Source organism: Meriones unguiculatus, chromosome 17 (genome assembly GCF_030254825.1).
Source record: "Meriones unguiculatus strain TT.TT164.6M chromosome 17, Bangor_MerUng_6.1, whole genome shotgun sequence".
Lineage (NCBI taxonomy): Eukaryota > Metazoa > Chordata > Mammalia > Rodentia > Muridae > Meriones > Meriones unguiculatus.
Genome location: NC_083364.1, coordinates 9,997,143 through 10,019,716, shown reverse-complemented (window position 1 = coordinate 10,019,716; position 22,574 = coordinate 9,997,143). Strand labels below are relative to the sequence as shown.

Below are 22,574 nucleotides of genomic sequence, written 5' to 3'. Positions count from 1 at the left end.
TCTGGGTCTCGCCCCGCCAAGGTGTTCCTTTATCAATAGCCTGTTTCCCGCTTAGGGGTTGGCCAATTGGCCAGAACCAATCAGCGTAAAGGTCAATCTACCTCAATCTACCCATTCCCTTCTTACCCAATCCTGTAACACCGAGGCTTGGCATTCTCTTTAAAAACTCTACCCTCCCTAGGCTTGGGGCCAACCTTTCTGAGCTGCTGCGACAGGGACGTTTGATGGCCCAAGCTCGAGTTTGAATAAAGACCCTGTGTGTTTGCATTGACTTGCGTTTCTGGTGGGGTCTTGCTGGGTCTTGCAATCTGGGCATAACAAAAGAAACTTATCAAGGTGATTATCACTGAGGTTAACTAATAGGACTGGGACAGAACATGTACGGTCATCTTGTTGGTTATGGATGCAAACTGAGGGTCTATGAATCACAGTTTTTAAATAAGATTTATTTATTATGTATACAGTGTTCTGCCTGCATGTACATAGCACATCAGAATAGGGCATCAGATCTCACTATAGATGTTTGTGAGGCACCATGTGGTTGCTGGGAATTGAACTCAGCACCTCTGGAAGAGCAGCCAGTGCTCTTAATCTCTGAGCCACTTCTCCAGCCCGTAATCACACTTTTAACTATGTAGCTCTGAAGAAACACCCTAGATTACAAAGATTTGGGCTTAAAGCCAAGAAATTTTCCTGATTATATTATAGAACCAATATATCTCAACAACTCAGAAATTGTAAGAAGAATGTATAGAAACAGTGGTATGGCATTACCTTCAAGAATTGTGTTGTGAGCTAAAAACAGGAATCTCACAAAATCAGATAACTCTATCCAGTCTGACATAAACACCATATGGCAACTGCCTTGAGTCAGGAGTTGAATGCTCTGAGTTAAAATAATGACAGAAGGAAAAAAGCTGGAAAGAAAATAATGGTTTAAGAGATCTTTTATGGCTACACTTTTTGCTGAGTTTTAGTTTAGAATAAAACTTTAGGTAACAATATTTGTAGTAACCGAAAGTGATCACAAAATTCAGTAATTTCCCTTTTCGTACTCAAGGTCTAAGCATTCTCAGCTGTGTAATAAAGAATGCTTCAGGACATCTGATGCCAGAAGCAACAGTGGATTCAAAATATGCCAGGAGTACTCAGAATAAGACATCCTGTCTTCAATCAAAAATGTATTTAATTTTATATGTTTGGGTATTTTGCCTGAATATATGAATGTTTACTACTTGTGTGCATGGCAGCCATAGAAACCTAAAGAGGGCATCAGATACCCTATGAACTGCCATGTGGGTGCTGAGAATTGAACTGGGGTCCTCTGGAAGAGCAGCCAATGCTCTTAACTGCTGATCTATCTCCCTGTACCCCAAATTACTGCTCTGTAATAAAAAAAAATAGAAATAGGTGACACAGAAATAATAATGCTGCCTGGAATGCTCCCTGTAGGTCAGCAGTGCGTATCACAGTGAGTGGTATTTAGAGCACATAAGCCTCCCTGTGTTTATTTCCCAGAACAGCATCTTCCCCCTAAGGCAAAAGAACCCACTCCAAAAACACAACAAAAACCACCAACAAACTGTAAATACCCTTCTTTAAGAAAAGTGGCATTATTCTGCTATTTACAACGCAGCAAAGACATAACTGTTCCAAGTTTAGCCACTGAATCATTTATTTACAGCAATCCCATTCTGTGTCTTGGGGGCAGAATCATAGACTCAGAAATATAGTAGGCAATAGTCACAAAACACTTTATACTGTTCTGCTATTTTAAAATGGAAGGGAACGTCACCTTAGCAAAAAGGCAACAGTGGCCAAATCGGAAGGCACTTCTAAAATCTCATTAATAGGAAGCCTGCCACCAGGGTTTCTGTCTGAGACTCATAATGAAAGAATAGGTGAGTGGGAAATGGGTAGACAATAAAAAGAGGATAAAAAGAGATAAAAATTAAGAGAAAGTAAGGAAAACATATATTTTAAACTGAAGGGAATGAATGTGATTCCTCCCAAAAAAGAAAGAAAAACAGTTAAGTGCTCTTTGGATAGAACAGTACACGATCAACAACCTGAACAAGTGCCGAGAGTGTCACTGCGAAATCAAGGTCACATTCACAGTGAGCATCTTTTTGAAAGAGTTAGTAGCTTACCATCATCGCTTTAGAAGGAGGGAAAGAGCAGCTTTGGAAATTTGCTTAAAGATGACTTAAGAGGCAGAACTTGAGCCCATCACTCCAAGATCTCAGAGGGTATTCAACCACAAGATACTGACCAACCCCACTCCTCTTGTTTTTGCAGCAAGGCCTCCCTGGGTACTCCTGACCCGCACAGACTCCTCGTGTGACCTCTCTGCCTGTACCCATTGAGCACTAGGCTTAGAGGTGTGAACCATCACACCTCGTTTATCCACATGGCTCTTTAAAGCCAACAATGCTAATACAGTTAAAAACAAAAAACCTACTGGACTTAATTCAAGTCTTCTGAGAGGGTTTGCATATAAATTGAGAATCAACCATGACTTTCCTTCTCATTCATAAAAACTTAACATTAATATAAAAGCACCACTCTCCTCTCCAGAGATACAAAACTTTAATTCAAATGACCATAAGGTATTAAAAACTATTTATCCACCATATGAAAGTCAGTAAGACAACACATCAAGGAATTCGTGTTCTTCTCATGAATAATTAGAAAACAATTCAATCTAATAAAGACAGCCTTGTAGCACTAAGCATAGCAAACTGCAAATCTTTTGACAAGTGAGAGTATCTGCAAAATGCTAAATCTAGTAAGTGGAAACATTCTAGGCTGCGGGGAACACTTTTGAGGAGACCCATTTTTTTCCACCTCTGTGGTAGTTTTCTAGAAAAATCCATAACCCACACTAATCTGAGCTTGGACATTAATCTATTTAAGGCCTTGATTTCCAGCTAATTTCAGTGGCACTCTCAGGAAGGCATTTCCTCAAAGTGTTCTGCCTATGCTTGTGGCCCTTAGCCAACTCCTAAAGATTTGGCTATCACATGAATTATTCTACACTCGGGGAGTATATTCAGTAGTGCCTTTTATTGACCTGACATGAGCAATCCATTTTGGGGGTATATTTTTGATGTTTTCCAGCACAGTTTAACAGTGTATGTCAATTTGCTCTCAGTTCCTAGCTGACCGCTGACCAAATGCTTACCTAGGACTAGCTGGTAGCAAACTGACAACAGACACAACATTCTTAACATTCTAGAAGAAAGGACAAATAATTGTTACTTAAAAATGACTGTTATCCACTAGGATAACATAAATAAATTGAACATTGTTTTCTTCCGATGCTATATATAATTTAAAGAATGTAGCAAGTACTTAATAAGTATGTGGGAGGGAACAAGTGAGAACATACATGCTCCTGTAGTAAGTTGAAAGTGTTTCTTTCCTGGTCAGATTTAATAAAAAGTCTCCCCTCCCCCGCCTTTGGTACATAGTAGGCTTTTAATAAATGTTATGCAAAATGCATACAGCCAAACAAAACTTCTAAATTAATCATAAGGAACTAAGATACTATAAAATTGACCTTTCTTCCTTGGTTACACTACTAGAATCCAAAACAAGATCTAGGCAAGTAAATAATTACATTAAAACCTCTATGATCATCCAGTTGTTGGCACAGCCTATTGTTCAGCCGTCTCTAACAGAGATGGTCACTGGTAGACTCATTATGAGTCTTTAAACTCACCGCACTGAGACAGGAGTGATGACAGGGATTGAACCTCGTGCTTCACCACCAGGAGCATTTGAAGATTTCCTTGCATCTAACAACTCCATGTAGCCCAGTTCTTGCACTGACCAAAGAACCAGTCCACACTTACAGGGCAAGGACAATCATCAACCTCTCCGGGACCAGCACATATTAGAAAATGTAGCCTAGAAGAATGTGTAACCCAAAGGCATTAATTACTAGTTGTGACTCCTTGGGAGTTGAGAGAAATTTTGGGGAGAAGCCTGTCAATTAGTCCCCCAGGGAATGGCCTGCTTGCTTGACACAGAGGCTGGCAGTAATCACTGTACATTAACACACTCATCACATTTTACGTTCTGGACTATATGGCATGATATTGGTATCGAAAGCTAATACTGTATTAGCTTAAATTATTTACTTTATGTAACTGTATGCTGTAGACCCATAGGTAACCTTCATTGGAGAATAATCATTCAGATTGCAGTTGATCTGTTATTTTTCATGAGCAGACGCTTTTACTTCCCATAAACTCAGGGTAATATTTTGAAAATGTTGCCACTCTTATTATTTTGATACCTTATCAGTCATATTCCTATTTTTACTCCATATGTAAATATATCAAAATATAAAAAATACACAGTTTGAGTCACTTTTTTTTTTTACACCTTTAAGAAAACACCAACAGCAATCTATGAGATGCCATGTTTTACCTTAACCTTAGGTGAAATAATAAAATAGAAATTCATTGATTCATGTGAGTAAAAATAATATTCCTTCAAAATAGGCCTTAACACACATATACAGAATATAGTACAAATTAAATCATTATATAATTAAAATAGCCTCAAAATTGTACCTCAATGAATACCCAACTTTAATGTCCCCCAATAGTTTTATGATTATTCTTGAGAGGCCAAAATTTATAAACCTTGTTAAAGCCAAAAGCTTTCTAGTGCATTCAAATAATACCAACTCCACTATCATGTCTCATTAATAGCCATGTTTTCAACATTTTCAAGTCTTTAGCACTTGTGAAGTGAACTTTTAACTTGGAAGAAAAATATTATAACAGCATAATAAATTAAATAAAAAACACAGCGAGCTAGGTCAAAGTCAGTTTTGTAAGAGAGAAGCCATGTGCTCCGTAACTCTCCTTCTTCCTCAGGGCATGAGGGTGGACAGCACGAGAGCTTTACCCAGCACAGTAAGCTCGCTGCACTTGGAAATGTGGGCTAGCCTGATGCTGTTTCTACTTAGAAGGTACCCAGAAAAGGAAGCACAGAGAAGAACAAAACCTTATGGGCAAAGTTTCATGAAATGTAAAGTCATCTTGCCTAGATGGTCATTCAAAGACAGTGACATATGTCACGGGAAGAAACAACAGGAATATAAAATATGAAAAGTCTTTAAAATTCAGACACAAATGTAAAAACAGACACATGAAAGCTTAGAGGGGCCTGGAGAAATGAGGTATGACTGGGTCATCGTGCTACAATGTGTCTCAGGGTAAGAAGTTACAGCCTGCATTTCAAAGGTGCAAAGTCAGCAAATCATATCTTCTGCTGCCGTGTTCACATGATCCTTCTGGTCACCAATAATGCATGTAAAAAAGCATGGAGCCAACTGTATGATTACACAACAAGCTTATCTGCCCCAGAAGAAGGCAAATCAGAAGTAAAATGTACGCAAACAATTTTGTATTAATAATAAATACAGCCTCGAGCATTAACATCATCAATATTGTAAAATTTTAAATAAATGCAACTATTTTATACAGAACTGTACCATTTATTATACACACAGTATATCAGTTCCCTTTGTTCACAAAGGCTGGTTGTAGATAATATGGAATGTTACAGTACCACCTTGCATAAAATTTTAGTACAATTCTGTACTTGAAAAAGGATGTAAAACACCAGCCTCAAAAAATCTTAATGGAAATATCTTCTTTCTTTTTAAAAAGTACATCATTAACACGTACACCACAAACTGTACATAAGCTCACTTTAAGTCACCAACTGAAGACATGGTAGCAGGTATGATGTAGTGTTCACTCTCCCTCCATCGAGACCATGCACGAGAAGGCCTGGATCCCTCCATGAGCCTTTGCTGCCACATACGATTTTATATGAATCACTGAATCCAGATAATTACACTTTAAGTTAAAGGCAAACAACAGCTGCCAAGAATACTTCAATAAGAAATGTCCTTCTTATAGAGACTCAGGAGGAAGCATCCCTCAAAATATTTTTCTTCCTTCACGTGTACTATAGCTGGTCAAGATTCTCCATTTTGAACTTTGGATGCTGGTGGCTGCATGAAATCCTTAAAAGGAACTAGTGCCTCTTTAAGAGCTGAGCAGACTTCTGAAGAGGAACAGGTGATACATTCTACTAAAGTTGGGTATAAGGCAATTACTTGTGCCCAGGTATTTCCATCAACTGTAACATAAAAAGTACAAAAAAAAAAAAATCTCAAAACAGAGTGGATAGAAACAGTACAGCCATCCAATTTACATAAACACAATTTAACAAACATAACAGAAATGGTTCTACAGGCATCCTTTAATTTTTTAATTTCATAAGATTTCATGATATACTTAATAGAGCATGAAAAAAGGAGACAAAACAGTATTGCATACTTAGAAATTAGGTTAGAAAATAGGGGGCTGGAAAAAGAGCTCAATGGTTAAGAGCACTTGCTGCTCTTGCAGAGGATCTGGGTTTGGTTCTCAGTGCCCACATGGCCGCCATATCTAATTCCAGCTCCACGGGAGTGTAATGCTCTCTTCTGCCCTCCTTGGGTACCGGGCACAAAAGTGGTGCACACACGTACATGCAGACAAAAATTCATACACATAAGATAAAAATAAGCAAAATCTTTAAAAGGAAGAGGGAAAAATGACCTGTGAGGACAAAGTCATCAATACCAACAAACTTCGGAGGTTAGAAAGTAACAGAATAATCTAAATCATTATTTTCTGTAGAGCTGCCAGAAAACAGAGTGTGTTGTCTATGAGAGCACGTGTTGCCCTGGGAGCCTGAGGCCTGGTTGTCACCTTCCAGCCAGAAACAGTGTCTCAGAGAGTCACCAGGCCGCCCTCCACTGTACTCTCTGCTAGGTGTTTAGTCCCCACACAACACTTGCTGACAGAGGCCATGTCAGTGCATGGAACCTGTTTCCAGTCTGAGAGGCAGCACACAACAAACGGCATTATAAAAGTGTACAGCCCCCACTGCACCCCCAACCCTACTCGCCCCACCCTGCCTTTGGGGGCACTTTGAGACAAGGTTTCTCTGTGTCCCCCTGTCTGTCCTGGAACTCCCTCTGTAGACCAGGCTGGTCTCGGACTCGGAGATCTACCTGCCTCTGCCTCCCTAAACTGGGATTAAGGGCATGTGCCACTATGCCTGGCTCAAAGCACTTTTAAAATGTCTTCTATACTTTAGTCTAATTTATTAGGTGACAGCCTTTTCCCCCTGAAATAAGATAGTGCTTGCTATCCTGGTCCTGGTCAAGTCGGTAACTTTCTTTATATCAATTCTGCTGGTGTAAAATAAGGAAATGAGTTTTTTAACATGGTCTCTCTCAATTTCTGAAACAAGCTGCTGATTAAATAAGCTTGGCAGAAGTCACATATATCTCTTCTCTTAAAGACCAATAATCATATGAAATCACTAGAGATTTACAGGAAAAGAGCATACTTATATAATTCATGGTTTCCCAAATGAAGATGGGATTTTCCCCCCAACTAGCATGTTTTGACACTACTCACCATTAATGTTATTTCTTTACTTTTTTTTTTTTTTTTGGAAACCGCTGTGTGCATGCTACCTTCTTTTCTTAACCAGGTTTCTTCAGGATAAGGTTGGAAGAGAGAAGGGGCTGAAGAGCACTGGGGAGAGTGTCGGGAGAGCGCCTGCCTGCCTTTTACCTGTTTCAAGTGCTTAGAATCTGAACCAAGGCTGGTAGGAGAGCAGGTAAAGCGACTGCAGCCTTATCATCTGAGTGCGACCTGGACCCACGTGTGGAAGAAGAGAACCAAGTTCCTGCAGCTTTCATTTGACCTGCACATATCCTCCTCCACACACAAAATAACGTGCAATATAATAAAATTAGAATTTCACCACATTTCTTTTTATTTTTGCTTTGGTGGGTGGAGGTTGGCTTAAAAGAAATCAGAAAAGGAACTGAAAACCAAACCAAAACAAAACAGGCAGCACTGACCCAGTTGTCTTCTGTGACGCTTTCTACCAACCCACAGAAGGGCATACAATGGAGACTATCTACCCTGGCCAGGTGAACAGTCAAACTACTACTAATCCTTGGCTTATTAGAGGAGATGCATTATGATGACCCTGACAGAAAACCTGGGGCGTCTACTCAAGTTCTTACAGTACAGTTCTTATAGCCCACTGTAATCTCCGAGGGACTGTGTGACAGGAAGCCAGGGGTACTGGCTCATATCTGTATCTCAGGACTTGACTTGTGAGGAAGAAGAAAGGAGATTAGTACTTCACGCTTAGCTTTGGCTGCACAGGTAGTGTTCAAGGCCATCCCGACTTATATGAGACAAACCTCAAACTGAAAAAGTATATTAAAGATATGGAAGAATATACATACTATTTGTTAGGCTAAAAATAGAGAATAAAAAAGGTGGTCAACAAAGAGGGGATACTGTTATTTATTTGTATAGAGAGCTGGGAGTTACTTAAGTATTTACTTTATTTACATGAAAATTAATAGAGTAGTAATAAAGACACACACACTCTATACATTTCGTGTGTGCAGCACGGCGGGCAGGTGGAGGTCTGAGAATGGCTGTGGGAGTGGGTTTTCTCCTCTTCTCACGTGCTTCCTGGTTGCTGAGCTCACACTCCCAGGTTTGGAGGCGAGTGCCGAGTGCCCTTAACCCAGAGCACCTCCCCAGGCACAGGCTTTACACTTTCTAATTTATGTGCACTTATTTCTCCTACTCAAAACTTGAACCATTAAGTAAAATAATAAAAACAAACCCCTTCAATAAAAAGTAACTCTCCGAATGCCTCATTTCCAGCAACAAAAGCACAGTAAGAGGACAGTAAACAGTCTGCGTGGATGTGCAGCCTGCTGGCTCTGTGCCCCACAGCCGCTCTGAGGCAGCACGCCTGGACCGGCTCTGTGCAGCCCAACATGACTGTGCGAAGAAGGCTGGCATTCTTTCTTAATGGTGCTCACTACACTTTTCTACTATATCACCACAGCTATGGTTACATCAAGCTAAAAAACTCACTTCATTTGTTTACAGCATAATTCTAACTTCTAATTTTGTTCCGCATTTGTGCATATGTGTGTGCATATGTGTGTGCACGTCTGTGTGTGCATATGTGTGTGCACGTGTGTGTGTCGGCCAGCAGCACCTCAGGTGTTGCTCCTCAGACGCTACTCTTGTAACAATAAAATAATTTGTAATGTTGTGTGTTGCTACACGTGTATAGGTGTGTATGGAAGTGAGAGGATAACTGTGGAGTTGGTTCCTTCTGGAGCTCACACTCAGGCTGTCAGGCTAGTCCATCTTGCTGGCCTACCACTTCTGATAGGCCATTTTTAAACAGACCATTTTAACAAGCCAAGGTCAAGCCCTAGAAATGAATTTTACTGAGTTGTCATCCTAGTGACTTGAGCTTTTGCCAACATGAGACCTGGAGAAAGAGTCCGACGGCGGCCATGCTCTGACGTGCAGCTGGCTCAGTAATGACACGCAGCACAGTAACAGGGGGCATCATGTGCACTTACCATTCTCAGGCTGGGTTTTCTTAAGCGAATCAATGAGAGTGCTGACTGCTTTTAAAACAAATATGATCTCTGTTACTTGTTGCCTAAAAAGGGTGAGAGATGATTTCCTTTAGGATTTAAGATACACCATGTACAAAATTTGTACAAATAGATATAATTTTAGAAATATTGACCACAATAAAATAAAAAGATGTTAAAATTCTTAAGAAAGGAAAAATCATCAAACATATAAATAAGAAATACATGTAAATAGGCTTCAGCTTCTCAGCTTTTTAGGCGTTGAGCTAGCAAGGCTTTGGCCTTGGGCTTCTTCGCCTTTTGCTCCTGGGCTTTCAGCTGAGCTAGTAAGTTTTGGGGTTTTTTTCCATCCAGGTCTGAGCTGAGAAGGAAGGCTAGCTGGGTGCTTTCTCTGCCTCTCTGAGCTAGCAGGTTTTCAGCCCAGCATCTGGCTCCTGAGTCTTTATTGGTAAAATAGAACAGTTAAGATTTTCATTTTTTTTTAAAACAACACTATCCTGGACTCACTTTGAGAGGCTGGCCTCTGCCTCCCCGAGTGTTGGGATTAAAGGTGTGTGCCACCGTGCCTGGCTATATTGGTCATTTTTAAAAATGGGATTCTGTGACCTTCATTTACCAAATTAGAAAACTATAAATTAAACACTAAATAAGTAAAGAATTTTAAAACAATAAAAATTTAAAAATACCAAAAACATTCATATACTCCTGAGGAAATCTAAACTAGTATGAAACTGTAGTAGGCAATTTGATAAGACATACAAATGATTAAAGAAAGAAAATCTGTATTCTCTGTCAGGTCAGTTCTAACTTCTGAAATTTACAAGAAAACCAGGTACCAGTGGGATTTGCTCTCTATGAGAACTTAATCATGGGAAGCCACCATTTCCTGACTCTTTCCTGACCTGTTATCTCTGTCCTCTCAGGTTTTGTTTGTGTTGACTTAAGCTCCAGTTTCTACATTAAATAAAATTACAATTTTATCCTTTGCCGAATTTTATCCTATAGCTCAGATGTGACTTAGCCCAGGAGCTCCTGCCATAAGCACAAATCGGATACACAAGAAGAGATCAGCTTATGGAAAGAGCTTCGTTAAGCAGATTAGAGGAAACACAGACTTAACACAGACCCAGTATTAGATATCAAGAAATGACAATCAAAGATAACCTGGGAAGTGATTAATCTATCATTTTATTCAGAGAAAAAGATGTTCTCATGCAAGCCCACAAGTTCTTATGCAGAAACCTCTTGCAGAAGATCTGTCTTCAAATTCAATAGTTTTTTTAGGTTCAAAAGGGTCAATTTGATACATAGGTCCAAAAGGTTCAATTTGATACATAGGTTCAATTTGATACATGTATCACATAGTTCTTAGTCTCCAAAAGAGGCCTGAGATTGCATTATAGTAAAAGAATTCTGTATCTGCAGCAAAACCATGAATACTTATACTGTAAAGGGTAAACACAATTATCAACCTCAGCTCCGCCTAGCTCACATAGGAGATCTCTTGGTTTTGAGCCATCTTTGTTACTAACTATGATATCAATGTATTTCCTTCTTAATTAAACACATACCTTGGGAGAGGGCATTTCCCACTCAGCCTCTCATCCTCTATGTAGCGATGTAGGACATCCTGTGACCTCTTTAAAAGCACAGAGAGCGCCATCCGTGAAATGTAGCCTTCCTGGGGTGTCGTGACTTTGTTACTGAAGGAAAACTGGAGCAACGTTTCAAAACACATTTTAGAAAATTCTTCTCTCAAACGAATGTCAATCTCTGCTTCTGTAAAATTAGTAATATTTGACTGTTAACAAAATATTAAAATGGTGAACATTAATAATGAACCTAGCAAGCTAGGAATAAAAATACACTCATTAAGATGAAAGATACTGATGAACAAACTATACTTAATAATATTTAGAAAAATAAAAAAAATTCCCTCTTGGAATGTGAAAACCAAGGCTGTACACAATCCACCTTTGTCTTTGATTTTACTTCGTGTGTGTGTGTGTGTGTGTGTGTGTGTGCGCGCACATACATGGCACGTTATACATGTGGAAGTCAGAAGACAGCTTGTAGGAGTCAGCTCTCGCCTTTCACCATGTGGATCCTAGTGACTGACCTCAGCTCATCAGGCTTGGTGGCAAGCATCTCCAGGTCCTGATATTTTCTTATCTTTTGACAATGCTACATATAAAATGAGTCTCAATGGCAAGGAATGTGCCTCGATTGGTAAAATGCTTTCAGAGCATGCATGCAGCTCTGAGTTTGATTTCCAGCCTCAATCCACAGCACTACAGAAAGTAGACACAGTGGCGTAAGTCTGCAACTCCAGCATGAGAACAGGAGGTTCCAGATCACCCTAGACCATATAGGAAGTCTGGGGCCAGCAATTAAGACTATGCCTTTTTTTTTTCCTTTTCCCATTTCTGTTTTTTATTTGATGTTTTCAAATGTAGAAAAGAAAGCGAAGATGTTTGTAACAGTCCAAATGCGACCTCTCAAAACCATGCCAAACAATTCCTGTACATAGTAACCGTTTTGCTGCTTCGCGCAATGTGACTGACAGCAAACCACGAGGCGCGTGCTTGGTGGGAAAATGTCACTTGTTCCCTAGGTAGAGGCGCGGTTTAGGGAAGCTTAGCGGGTGTGGCCTTCCTGGAGGAGGTGTGTGACTAGGGGTGGACTCCGGTGCTCTTTCTCAGTCTCTGTCAGTCACCCCTCCGCCCCCCCCTTGCTCTCATCTCTGGGGCTCCAGGTGTGCAGTTCTCCGCTTGCCCCTGCTGCCGCGCGGCTTGCTGCCACACTTTCCTGCCGTGATGGTGGTGGACTCTTTTCCCACTGAAACTGTAAGCCAGTAAGTCTCACTTCATTTATTTACTCATTGTCTTGGCCTTCCCTTTAGAAGTCGGCGAACCTTGGCTATCAGGTCATGCTGGAGAGCCAAGAACCAAGTGACCATGGGAACTGGCTTAGCATGGAATATGCTTCTGCGTTTACAGGCCAGGCAACGCCGAGGGATGTGCGCTTCTGCAGAGTGCCAGCAAGAGCGCAGGTGCCCTGCGGTGCGAGCACTGCGCACCAAAAGCGGCCGGCGAGGCTGTCTAGGACCAACGTTACCTGACAACTCAGTGCTATGTAGCTTGAAATGTTTATACCAAAATTTTAACTGTACTTAGTTAAAATAGCCGGCATTTTAAATACAAGTATAATATAAAAATTAAGTTCACTTAATTATTTTTCTCTGAAATACCCATGCTAATTAAACTCACAGGTCCCGTTTTTCTAAACGTTGGGGTGGATGGAAAAAAACCTAGTTTGAAAAGTAGGCAGCAAGAGAGCCATCTAGTGGCCCTACTGTATAAGTGTTCTCTAAAATTTCATAAATTATTCATGGCTCTAGTAAATACTGGGGTTAAGGATCCATATACATTCTACAAAAAATTTATAATCTCACAGGAAAAAAAAACCTCATCATGATGTCACAATTATATCTGATACTTGAATATACATTTTAATAAATAGAAATACTAGCAGCTTAAATTAAGACATGATGACATAATGAAATGAGCATGCTCTTTCTTATTTAACCTCTAGTCTTAAGGGAGCTTTTTATTTCTTCTTTTTTATTAATTAATTTAGATAATCACTTTACAGCCTGCTGACAGCCCCCTCCCTCCTCTCCTTACAGTCCTACCCTCGCACCCTCCCCCATTTTCCCTTCCCTTTCTCCTCAGAGAAGAGGGCGTCCCCATGAGTACCAACCCACCCTGGCACTTCAAGTCGCACTACGTGTGTCCTCTCCCACTGAGGCATGGCAGGTTTTTCAATCAGGCCAAACACACATCTTTCTTTGCTAGCCTAGTGCTTGTACACAGTAGGCACTGGGACAAACAAGTGTTTCTTCTTTAACAGATGTTAAGGCCCTTTCCCTGTAACAGCACCAACATACTCAGTGGGCAAATGTTCTGTCTTCTCTACAGTATACCCCTTACAAAACTGGTAACTTCTGTCAACCAACTAACTTCCTCAGACTCCAGGAGGACCATGTAGCCTACTTAATCAGAACTTACACATATGAACGCACCTGCATTTCTCCTCAGAAAACTTAACATTCTACACCACACTCCTAAAATTTCCCCCTCTCTCTGCATTCTCTATGCTTATTTTTAAACAGTCAGAGGATTACACAGCTGTCAGCTTCCTCGTGCTTCTTACGCCGGGAGAGGAGAGGCCCACCCACCTGTGAATGAGGACGACTGGGAATGGATGGAGCCTCTGTTGAGCATGGTCATCATCTGACCCACAAACGCTCTAGGGATGAGATTGGCGTAGGGGAGGATCTCCGCGCTGATAAGCTGAACCACCTAAAGCAAAAGGGAGTCAATCCTACTTTTAACTCGAAAGCGACTGACTCAAATTGTAATTTCTAGAGTAAAAGTTAAATTTTATTCTTTTTGAAAATCCAAGAACCTTCCCTGATGGAAGTATTTGAGCATTTCACTGTTACTATACAACACGACCCCTAGCCTGCTTCCTTCATCCATTGTACCTACAAGGAAACTCAACACTAAGGTTTGCTGTACTACAGTTTTAACATATGTTAAATATACGTAGAAAAATGCTCAGTCTCTGAAACATAACCATGCTAAAACTTTCAAAATATTAAACTTACTTTTCATAATTAGAAATTATGCACACATTTTGTCAAATAACATTATCCTAACATACAATTTTGTCCTGTAAAGCTCCCACAAGATTTAAAACAATGGCACTGAGGTGATACTTTATAGATCTACAACAATGCCTATACTCTCGTCTCCACCTGAAAATCATTCACTTGATTTGCTCAGGCATCTCACTTAAAGACACGAGATCCCAACTCCTCATCCAACCAAAACTTCAAAGCTAAAAATTTCCAAGGTCTGGCAAGATGGTAGCTGGGACAGAACCATGTAAAAGTGGAAGGCTCCACAAAGGACACACAGGGACACACAGCCACGCGCAGGTACACACACACATATACACGGAAGGGGGGCACACACACCACATGTGCCCTTCTACTACTAAAATTAGTCTTCCAATTTCATTTATAATTCTCAAATATAGTAAAAAACAGGAAAAATTTCTAAGCTTGCTTACTTCAACATCAATACTTTCATTTCTTTGAAATTCTTGAATGGAGAGATTATCCGGAGGTACACTAAAAAAGAAAATGGGAAGACCTGATTTCATTTCCTGAACAAACAAACAAAAATATTCAAGTGAGAAAACATTAGCTCTTCCTTCCTACTCAGGCTGAGACATTATGGCACACTTAAAAGGATACACTTTTAAATTGCACTAGTTATTGTTTCATTTTATGTTGAACGTATAAAAATGGTGCCGATGCATTTGGTTCAGAAGTGCAGTGTACAGGCTTGTGTCTTAGCCATCCATAGCCGGGTGGTTGGCAGACCCTGTTTATTTGTACATTTTAAATGTACAAATGATCCCACGTACCACACCCTCCACATCCGGACAGTGAACTGAAAAGCCCCTTCCTCCTCCAGCCACTTCCTGCCAGTGCCTTGGTAACAGCAATAAGAAAACAAGCACACACAGAATGTCCCTCCAGCTGTGTGGGCAGCCCAGCAATGACCCAATCAGTGGACACAGAGTAGGACCCATAGCTCCACAGCTATAGACTTAGACTTCCGTCTCTGGAAAGGCTCTTCATTTAGATTAATGAGCTGACCTTTTAGTAAACAGGAAGTCTTCAAGAGTGCTGGCTAACTCTGGCCACATGCTGTCAAATTTCCCAGAAGAAGCATGCTGTCGGGCAACAGGCAGCCCAATGGAAAGAACTTTGAGGAGAGAAGCCACTGCCAGTTTCCATGTGCTTTCAGAAGGGCAGGAATACTTCAGACTGAGAGGAACCCTGAGAGTCTGAAGAGAAACACAGTAGCATTGGTCAAAACACCTGCAGCTGCATTCAAAACTAAATACCATGTAGCAACTGTGAAAAACAACAGTATAGGTATCTTGACTAAAAAGATGATTAAGAAAGACTGATTCTTAGGCATGGTCCCCAAAGACTACTCCTTAGGAAGATACACTTTGTTCTGTTTGGAACTGAGCGCCAGAACCAGGCCCTCTGTGTGCTAAGCTTGACCGGCAGCACTGAGCTAATTCCAGCTCTGAAAGCTACATGTGTTCCCTAAAGTGGACCGTCTCTCTGTGTCCCTCAGGGTGCAGTTAAACTCACTGTCCTCTGTCTCAGCCTCCCCAGTGCTGGGTCACCTATGTGCGGCAACCATGACACTTTAACACTGTCTCTTTTGAACAAAGACTCATCAACTTCTTTGAAACTCAGTTCTTCTTTAAAATCACAATAAGGATACTATATGAGAAGCTAGAGTTAGGAACAGAAAATTTACCATTTGCAACTCTCCTGACATCATTCTCCCTACACAAAGCAGTTTTGTTTAGAAGGGTCTCCTGTCCAAAAGAGGCCATTACTACCTATACTTTCCCAGTGGTGTCTCACAGCTCAGGAGTTCAATCGCGCCTTTCCCAGAAACTCCCCCAGACCAAGACGCGTTGCAAAAGCAAGAGGTTTATTAACCATTGTACAACGGGGTCACCCCTGCTGACCAGCAAAGAGTGGCACCGGGAGACAAAGGCCTTTAGGTTTTTAAAAGAAAAATTGCGGGAGATTTGAAGTTCTAGTTTTGGCAATTTAGGATTGGATGAGGAAGCTATAAAGTAAGATAATTGGTTAGTCTTAGGTGTTCAAGCTTGGCCAGTCCTGCCAAGTGTGGATGCAGCTGCAATTGAAGGTGGGGGTGGTTAGCTCATCCTTGAAAATTAGGGCTGCGGGCTCTTGGCTGGAGGTCAAAAGCTAATCAGAAGAAGTCTAGGTTTGTTGCTAAGAAACGCTATCCCAAGGACAAGGGTCTGGTCCTTCTTTTGCTGAGTGAAGGTCATTGCTTGCTTGCCCTTTTTTTATATCTGTCCTCACGGATAGGGTCACATTTCTTCACTCTCTGGAAAGGTACTAAGAGGCTTTAGTTTAACCTGGACCTAAAACTCAAAACTATAGGCTTTAGAAGACATATAGGTTACAAAGTTAGCCTAACCCTTTCAAGGGAAGAACTAGCAACCTGTGATACCAATACTTTCAAGTTTTAGACCCAAAATTCCTTGCGTTTTATAATTTTTTTTTAAGATTTATTTATTATATATACAATGTCCTGCCTACATGCAGGCTTGCACGCCAGGACACCAGATCTTATTATAGATGGTTGTGAGCTACCGTGTGGTTGCTGAGAATTGAATTCAGGACCTCTGGAAAAGCAGCCAGTGCTCTTAACTTCTGAGCCATCTCTCCAGGCCGAGTCTTATATTTTACTCAGATATCTTTTTAAATTAATTAATTAATTTATTCACTTTGTATCATCACTGTTGCCCCCACCCTCTCTTATCTCCCCCCTATGCCCTTTCCCTAGTCCCCTTATAGGGGAGGACCTCCTCCCTTTCTATCTGACCCTAGCCTACCATGTCTCATCATGGCTGGCTGCATCATCTTCCTCTGCGGCCTGGTATCCCCAGGGGGAGGTAATCAAAGAGCTGGCCATTGAGTTCATGTCAGAGACAGCCCCTGTTCATTAGGGAACCCACTTGGACACTGAGCTGCCATGGGCCACATCTGTGCAGAGGTTCTAGGTCCTCTTCATACATCCTGCAGGCCTCCCTGGCCCCAGATTTTTTGGTTCTGTTGTTCTCCCTGTGGAGTTCCTGTCCCCTCCAGGTCTTTCTATCTCCCTCTTCCATGAAGTTTCCTGTACTCTGCCCAAAGTTTGGTTATGAGTCTCAGCATCTGCTTTGATATCTTGCTGGGTAGAGTCTTTCAGAGTCCCTCTGTGGAAGGCTCCTGTCCTGTTCTTTGTCTTCTACTTCTGATGTCTATCCTGTGTACTTTTCCTAATAATGCAATAAATTAATCATGCAAGAATATGAAACTTGAAAAAAGAGCTGGGTGTAGATTTGTCCTCCAATACGGGGAAAGTTAGAAAAGAAGAAACAGAATGAATAAAAGTTTAATTTTTAAAAAGTAACCCCAAAACATTATCATCTATCTACTATATAAATGAGGAAGTGCTCTTTTCAAACGAGTCTGCAGAGCACTAAACTGATGTGTTCTCTCTAGCACCCTGGACACTACGCAGCCTTAAGACTTGAGCACTCTTCAGGAACTATGACAAGTCTGCTGGGAAGAAGGACCTTACCAGGCTACAGGTACAGGTCAGCAGAAAAGCGTCTGCCTGGCACTGGGTTCAAACCCTAGTAATGCGCCACTCCTACCCCATTCCAAATCTCATAGGGTACAAAAACTGAGTTTGTCAAATACAATTCATGTATTTGAAGTCGCTATAAATAACAATGCTTTTCATTTATCCCAATACATTGCATAGAGAAATTTCAATAATTTTATAGTATCAAAAAAAGTAGAGATAAAAAGACACGTTACCTTAATAATATTCTGGAGGACTTTCTCATTCACCACTGCTTTATGACAGGCTGTTTTTTGGTACAAATCCACAACTACTTCTAAAGATCTTTCCGCGAATGGTACATAATTCAAGGCTACCCATTCCGCCTAGAAGGTAATGTTTTCACATGGAGTCAGAGATAATGGGACTGAAGAAAGCCATATTCTTTTTGAAAAGAAAGCTCCTTTCCTCACAAGTTCAGGTCTTGGTTCTAGATCAGATCACATTACATGCAAAATTTTCAAAAACATATGTACTTCATGAGAACAGCTTTCAGCCAGGCACAAGGTACAGCTATGGGAAGCACAGAGCACACTAATGAGACTGGGAGGGGGCACGGCACTTGTTCCAGCAGGTTAGGACAGGGTCAGGAGATGCAACTCACCGGTGCAAATAGTTGGATCTATTGTGATTCCATTGTGATGCAAGACAAATAGAACGAGAAAAATTAATACATATTAAAACTACTTTTCGGACTATATATAATTATAATTTTTATGGTGAGTGAAGAAAATCAGTATGTACGTGCATTCAAAAAGTTACTTTTCTTGTAAGTCAATATAAAGATATAATTTGCCAACTAAGGCTGTGAAATGTATATAAAATCCAACTAAATTTCACACCAGCAATGGACAACTTATTTAGTATACACAGATTTCTTCATCTTGCACTGTAGATATCTATTTTAAGGTAAAATTAGGCTTAGGGGTTTCCACTCTTTTTGCAGAAGAATGGGGCAGCCAAGAAAGAGGTACAATGGAACTTTCATTTCTGAAGAAACAAGGGGAGTGAAAGGGCGCACTTTCAGAAGGACCATCTGGAGAGGAGAAAAGCATCAGAGACATGGTTTCTCAGGTAAAACTTGTACTCTGTAGCAGATGTATGAGTATCAGTGCACACTTCCTTTTCTCAGGTAACCGACTCTATCTGAATTAGAACTCATTTAGACGCCATACATCATTACAGAATAAACACGATTTGTAAGCTACCTGATTATATTTTGCATTTGCAACATGCTTTGTTTCCAGCTGTCCATACTGTGGAGGTTTACAGGAAAACTCTACAAATGCCAGTAACTGGTCAAATATAGCTGGGTACATTATCTGCATGTTTTCTGGTCCAACACAGATGGCCTAGAAAGCAAAATGAGAGCATTAGGTTGCACAGTATGAACTCCAGAATGTTCTTTCTTGTGTATGCATTTGCTCACCCAAAAAATCTTACAAACTATACTATCTTATGCCATATGCCATCTTGCCACACTTGAAATACAAGCTATTTAAACAATTATTAAACAAAAGTCAACCTCAAAGTATTTAGTCAGGTTAAAAATGGTCTTAATGAAATATAATTTATTCTTTAGCACAGAAGGGAAAGGTCAAGCATGTTCAGACAAGTGCCAGGTAAGGCTGGGTACATATCTGAGATTTGCCACAGTGCAGCCACAAGACCAGAATTCAGTCAAGACAAAGCAAACTTCAGTGTAATGATATCAGCTCATGGACACAAGCTGATTTCTGCCCCATGCTTGCTCTATATATTCACAGACACTATAACTGAAACATAAATAAATCTTTGAAACAATAGTGCAAAATGATTTTAGTTATATAATGTTTTTGGAATGATGTTTACATTTTGTCAAAGCCCAGAGCAAATTCTTAATAGCCATAATGCTTTCCTGCAAAAGCATGCTTATTAAAAAGTAAAAATTTTGCATCTTCTCTTGAAAAATAAAGGGTGTGCATTGTTTTTTAAGTTACTTTCTATGAATGCACAACAAAGCTGAATATTCAGTTTTGAGTTAAAAAATCTGGGATTTCTCCAAATGACTACATTTTTATGATAGAAAAATTTACTTTTTTATTTTCTTTCAGGAAATGTATAAACAATGTATTTGTATAATCTAATTAGAGGGGGAAGTATGATGAACTATATTTTTCCCTAATGGAAAATTTTTAAAACTTATTTTGATTTCAGTTGTGGAAATTCATGCCTCTCAAACAATCTGTGAATGTCATATTTTGTTAACTTTTGAGTTATTCACACTGGAACTAAGGCTAAACAGATAAAGAACTATCGCGTAGCCTGACTCCTCCCGGGGCAATTTATAGGTGCCATAGTTATTGAAAGCATTTTCATCATTCCAGCTGGGTATAAAGGAGCCAGTTAGCTAGAAGCAGACGGACATCTCACAAATGAGCTTGGACAGCAGAATCTGGCTCTATCTTGTCTTGGCTGATTACTTAGTTGGCCTTTGTTGTTGGTGTTTGTTTCCTCAGATAAGAGTTTCACACTGCAGATAAGGGTGGGCTCACACTTTGTGTGAATCTTCCTGCCTCGGCCTTCCACGTGCTGGGATTACAGAAGACTCCTCACACTGGATCTTGCTCAGCTTTTCACACGTGTACGTGAGTACATATGCTCGTGCCATGGCATGTGTATGGAGGGCAGAACAGTTTCTGGGCGATCTTTTGCCATGTGGGTCCCAGAGACCATCACCAGGCTTGGCGCCAGCTCCTTCACCTGCATGGCCATCCTGTTACCCCCTTGCTTAGGACTTTAATAGTTATGAGCTGTGCTACCAATTTCCCTGATATCTAAACCACTTTTATTCCGATATGTTTTGCTTCCCAGACTGAATTTATTCCATGATTTTTAGACCGCTTAGTGCTGTTGTAAAGCACACAGCTAAAAACACACATTTAAACTGTAGGAGGAAAAACACTTTTATAAACTCACCCTTGAGTCTTAGTATAGACTAGCAACAATTTCAGAATTAACTTTATGTGAACTGGAATTAGAAGACACAGCAGCTTCTCAATGATTCAAAGCAGACCTGAAGTGTTTTTTTTTAATATCAGAAAGAATAAGTTTTTTTAAATCTTGATAATCTTAAATTTATCAAGTATACATTCATAGCAATCTCAAAAAAATCTGAATTTATTTTCTGAAACTTGCTGCAAAAAACCAACCAACCAACCAACCAACCAACCCAGAAAACCATTTTCACTCTTGCTTCTGCAGCCACTGAGATCCCTTACCTTTTGGAGAACATCGAGAGCCGTAAGCACAGCTTCCTGTAGACTGGTCAGAACTGCTTCCGTGTACGATGGGAGAATGAAAGGGGAGGCATCTGAACTTATGGGGACCGAAACAGCACTGTGCAGTATGACCCCCAGCTCCTGTAGGTCGTCCATGTTGAAGCCGGCTCTTACGTGCTGGTACAGAGCTGGGAATATTTGGACCAGAGCCGTAAGGAAAGGCTGGCTGGGGACGAAGGCCAGCCTATCAAGGGCAGCGGGTGGCTTCGTGCTTTCAGAGCCAGTCCTGCACCACGTATTCCAAGCAGCCCACCAGAGGTTCAAATCTTCAAGCTCATCAGTCACTGCAGGTGGCTCAGAACTGTATCTTCCCAGTTTTTCTCCAATGGAATCTGTCCTTACAAATGGCCTGTTCAGGCCTGGGCCTGAAATGCTTCCTATAAGGACAGGCACGGGCACATTAACTACAGGGGTCTCAGGCTTTTCTGAGTCTCTGACAGGGGACACAATCTGTAAGATTTCCTGGAAGCTTTTCAGAGCAGCCAGGGACACTTCGTTGTTCTTGCTGAGTGCAGCCGACTGAATGTGGTCAAGAAGAACGTCCCAAGCTCTTGAAAAGTCTCCTGTATTAGGAAAAGTGGGAGATACAATTAACATAAAAATGACCATATTCTCTTAGACATTTGAGCAGTGCTGCCTTATTTTCTGCCTAAACTGTCATAGAACTAGAAAGAATATAATTAGGTTCTAAGGTACAAAACCCATGAATCAGGCCTGGCAAAGATGGCTGAGAGTTGTCTAGCCACACAAGACTAACAACTGAGCGCCAGCTGCAGAACCACAGAGCCTGATGGGTAGCTTGCCTCCATGGTGCAGACACTCTCACAGCAAGATGCCAGGTGCAGACAGGTCAGCCACACAAAAGCTCACGGCTGGCCACCCTGGCGTACATGAGTGGCAGCAACAGAGAGCTTGCAGCAAACACAGCAGAAGAGAAATAGTTCCCTTAAGCTGTCCCCTGGCTGCCACAGGCATGCTGAGCATACACATTGAACACACATGCCCTCCTACACACAAATAACAAGAAATGAGAGTTAAAAAGACCATGATCCAGAAATGATAGAACATCTTTACAAATAGAACATCTTTAAATATGCATATGTTAAGTGGGTAACACATCCACTTACAGAGATTTTATTTACTTTTGCTTAAGGAGAAGAAAAATATAGGAAGATAAAACAAAAGCTCTCAGTGACATTGTCTGCTGCCCACTGGCTTTCATTAACAGTAGTTTAAACATAGATCCCCTCCCCCCATTTCTGCAGGGTTAGGGTTGAGCTGGCACTTTCATGTATAGTAGGCAAGTGCTCTATCACTCAACTATCTGCAACCCATGATGTCCTCATTCTTCACCACCAGAGAAATCACCGCACATGATTTTAATGTCTAAATGTTTAAAACAGGCTATATTTCACACTCCAC

The 22,574-nt window shown here is 40.7% G+C and overlaps 1 protein-coding gene across 3 annotated transcripts in view; it reads right to left on the bottom strand.

Annotated features, from left to right (window-relative positions):
- Positions 1-1,657: 1,657 nt before the first annotated feature.
- Mon2 (MON2 homolog, regulator of endosome-to-Golgi trafficking) overlaps positions 1,658-22,574 on the bottom strand; it is a 79,689-nt gene continuing 58,772 nt past the window's right edge. For 2 of the 3 annotated variants that reach the window (XM_021636512.2, XM_060371001.1), the window contains 10 exons: positions 21,093-21,715; positions 19,041-19,184; positions 18,437-18,454; positions 18,030-18,158; positions 15,255-15,445; positions 14,660-14,720; positions 13,761-13,884; positions 11,092-11,299; positions 9,503-9,585; positions 1,658-6,168 (listed from right to left, as the gene is read on the bottom strand). In XM_021636512.2, coding sequence (XP_021492187.1) covers positions 6,005-6,168; positions 9,503-9,585; positions 11,092-11,299; positions 13,761-13,884; positions 14,660-14,720; positions 15,255-15,445; positions 18,030-18,158; positions 18,437-18,454; positions 19,041-19,184; positions 21,093-21,715 — 1,745 coding nt within the window. In that variant the 3' untranslated portion in view covers positions 1,658-6,004. The remainder of the gene's footprint in view (positions 6,169-9,502; positions 9,586-11,091; positions 11,300-13,760; positions 13,885-14,659; positions 14,721-15,254; positions 15,446-18,029; positions 18,159-18,436; positions 18,455-19,040; positions 19,185-21,092; positions 21,716-22,574) is intronic. The other variant, XM_021636514.2, reaches the window with a different exon arrangement.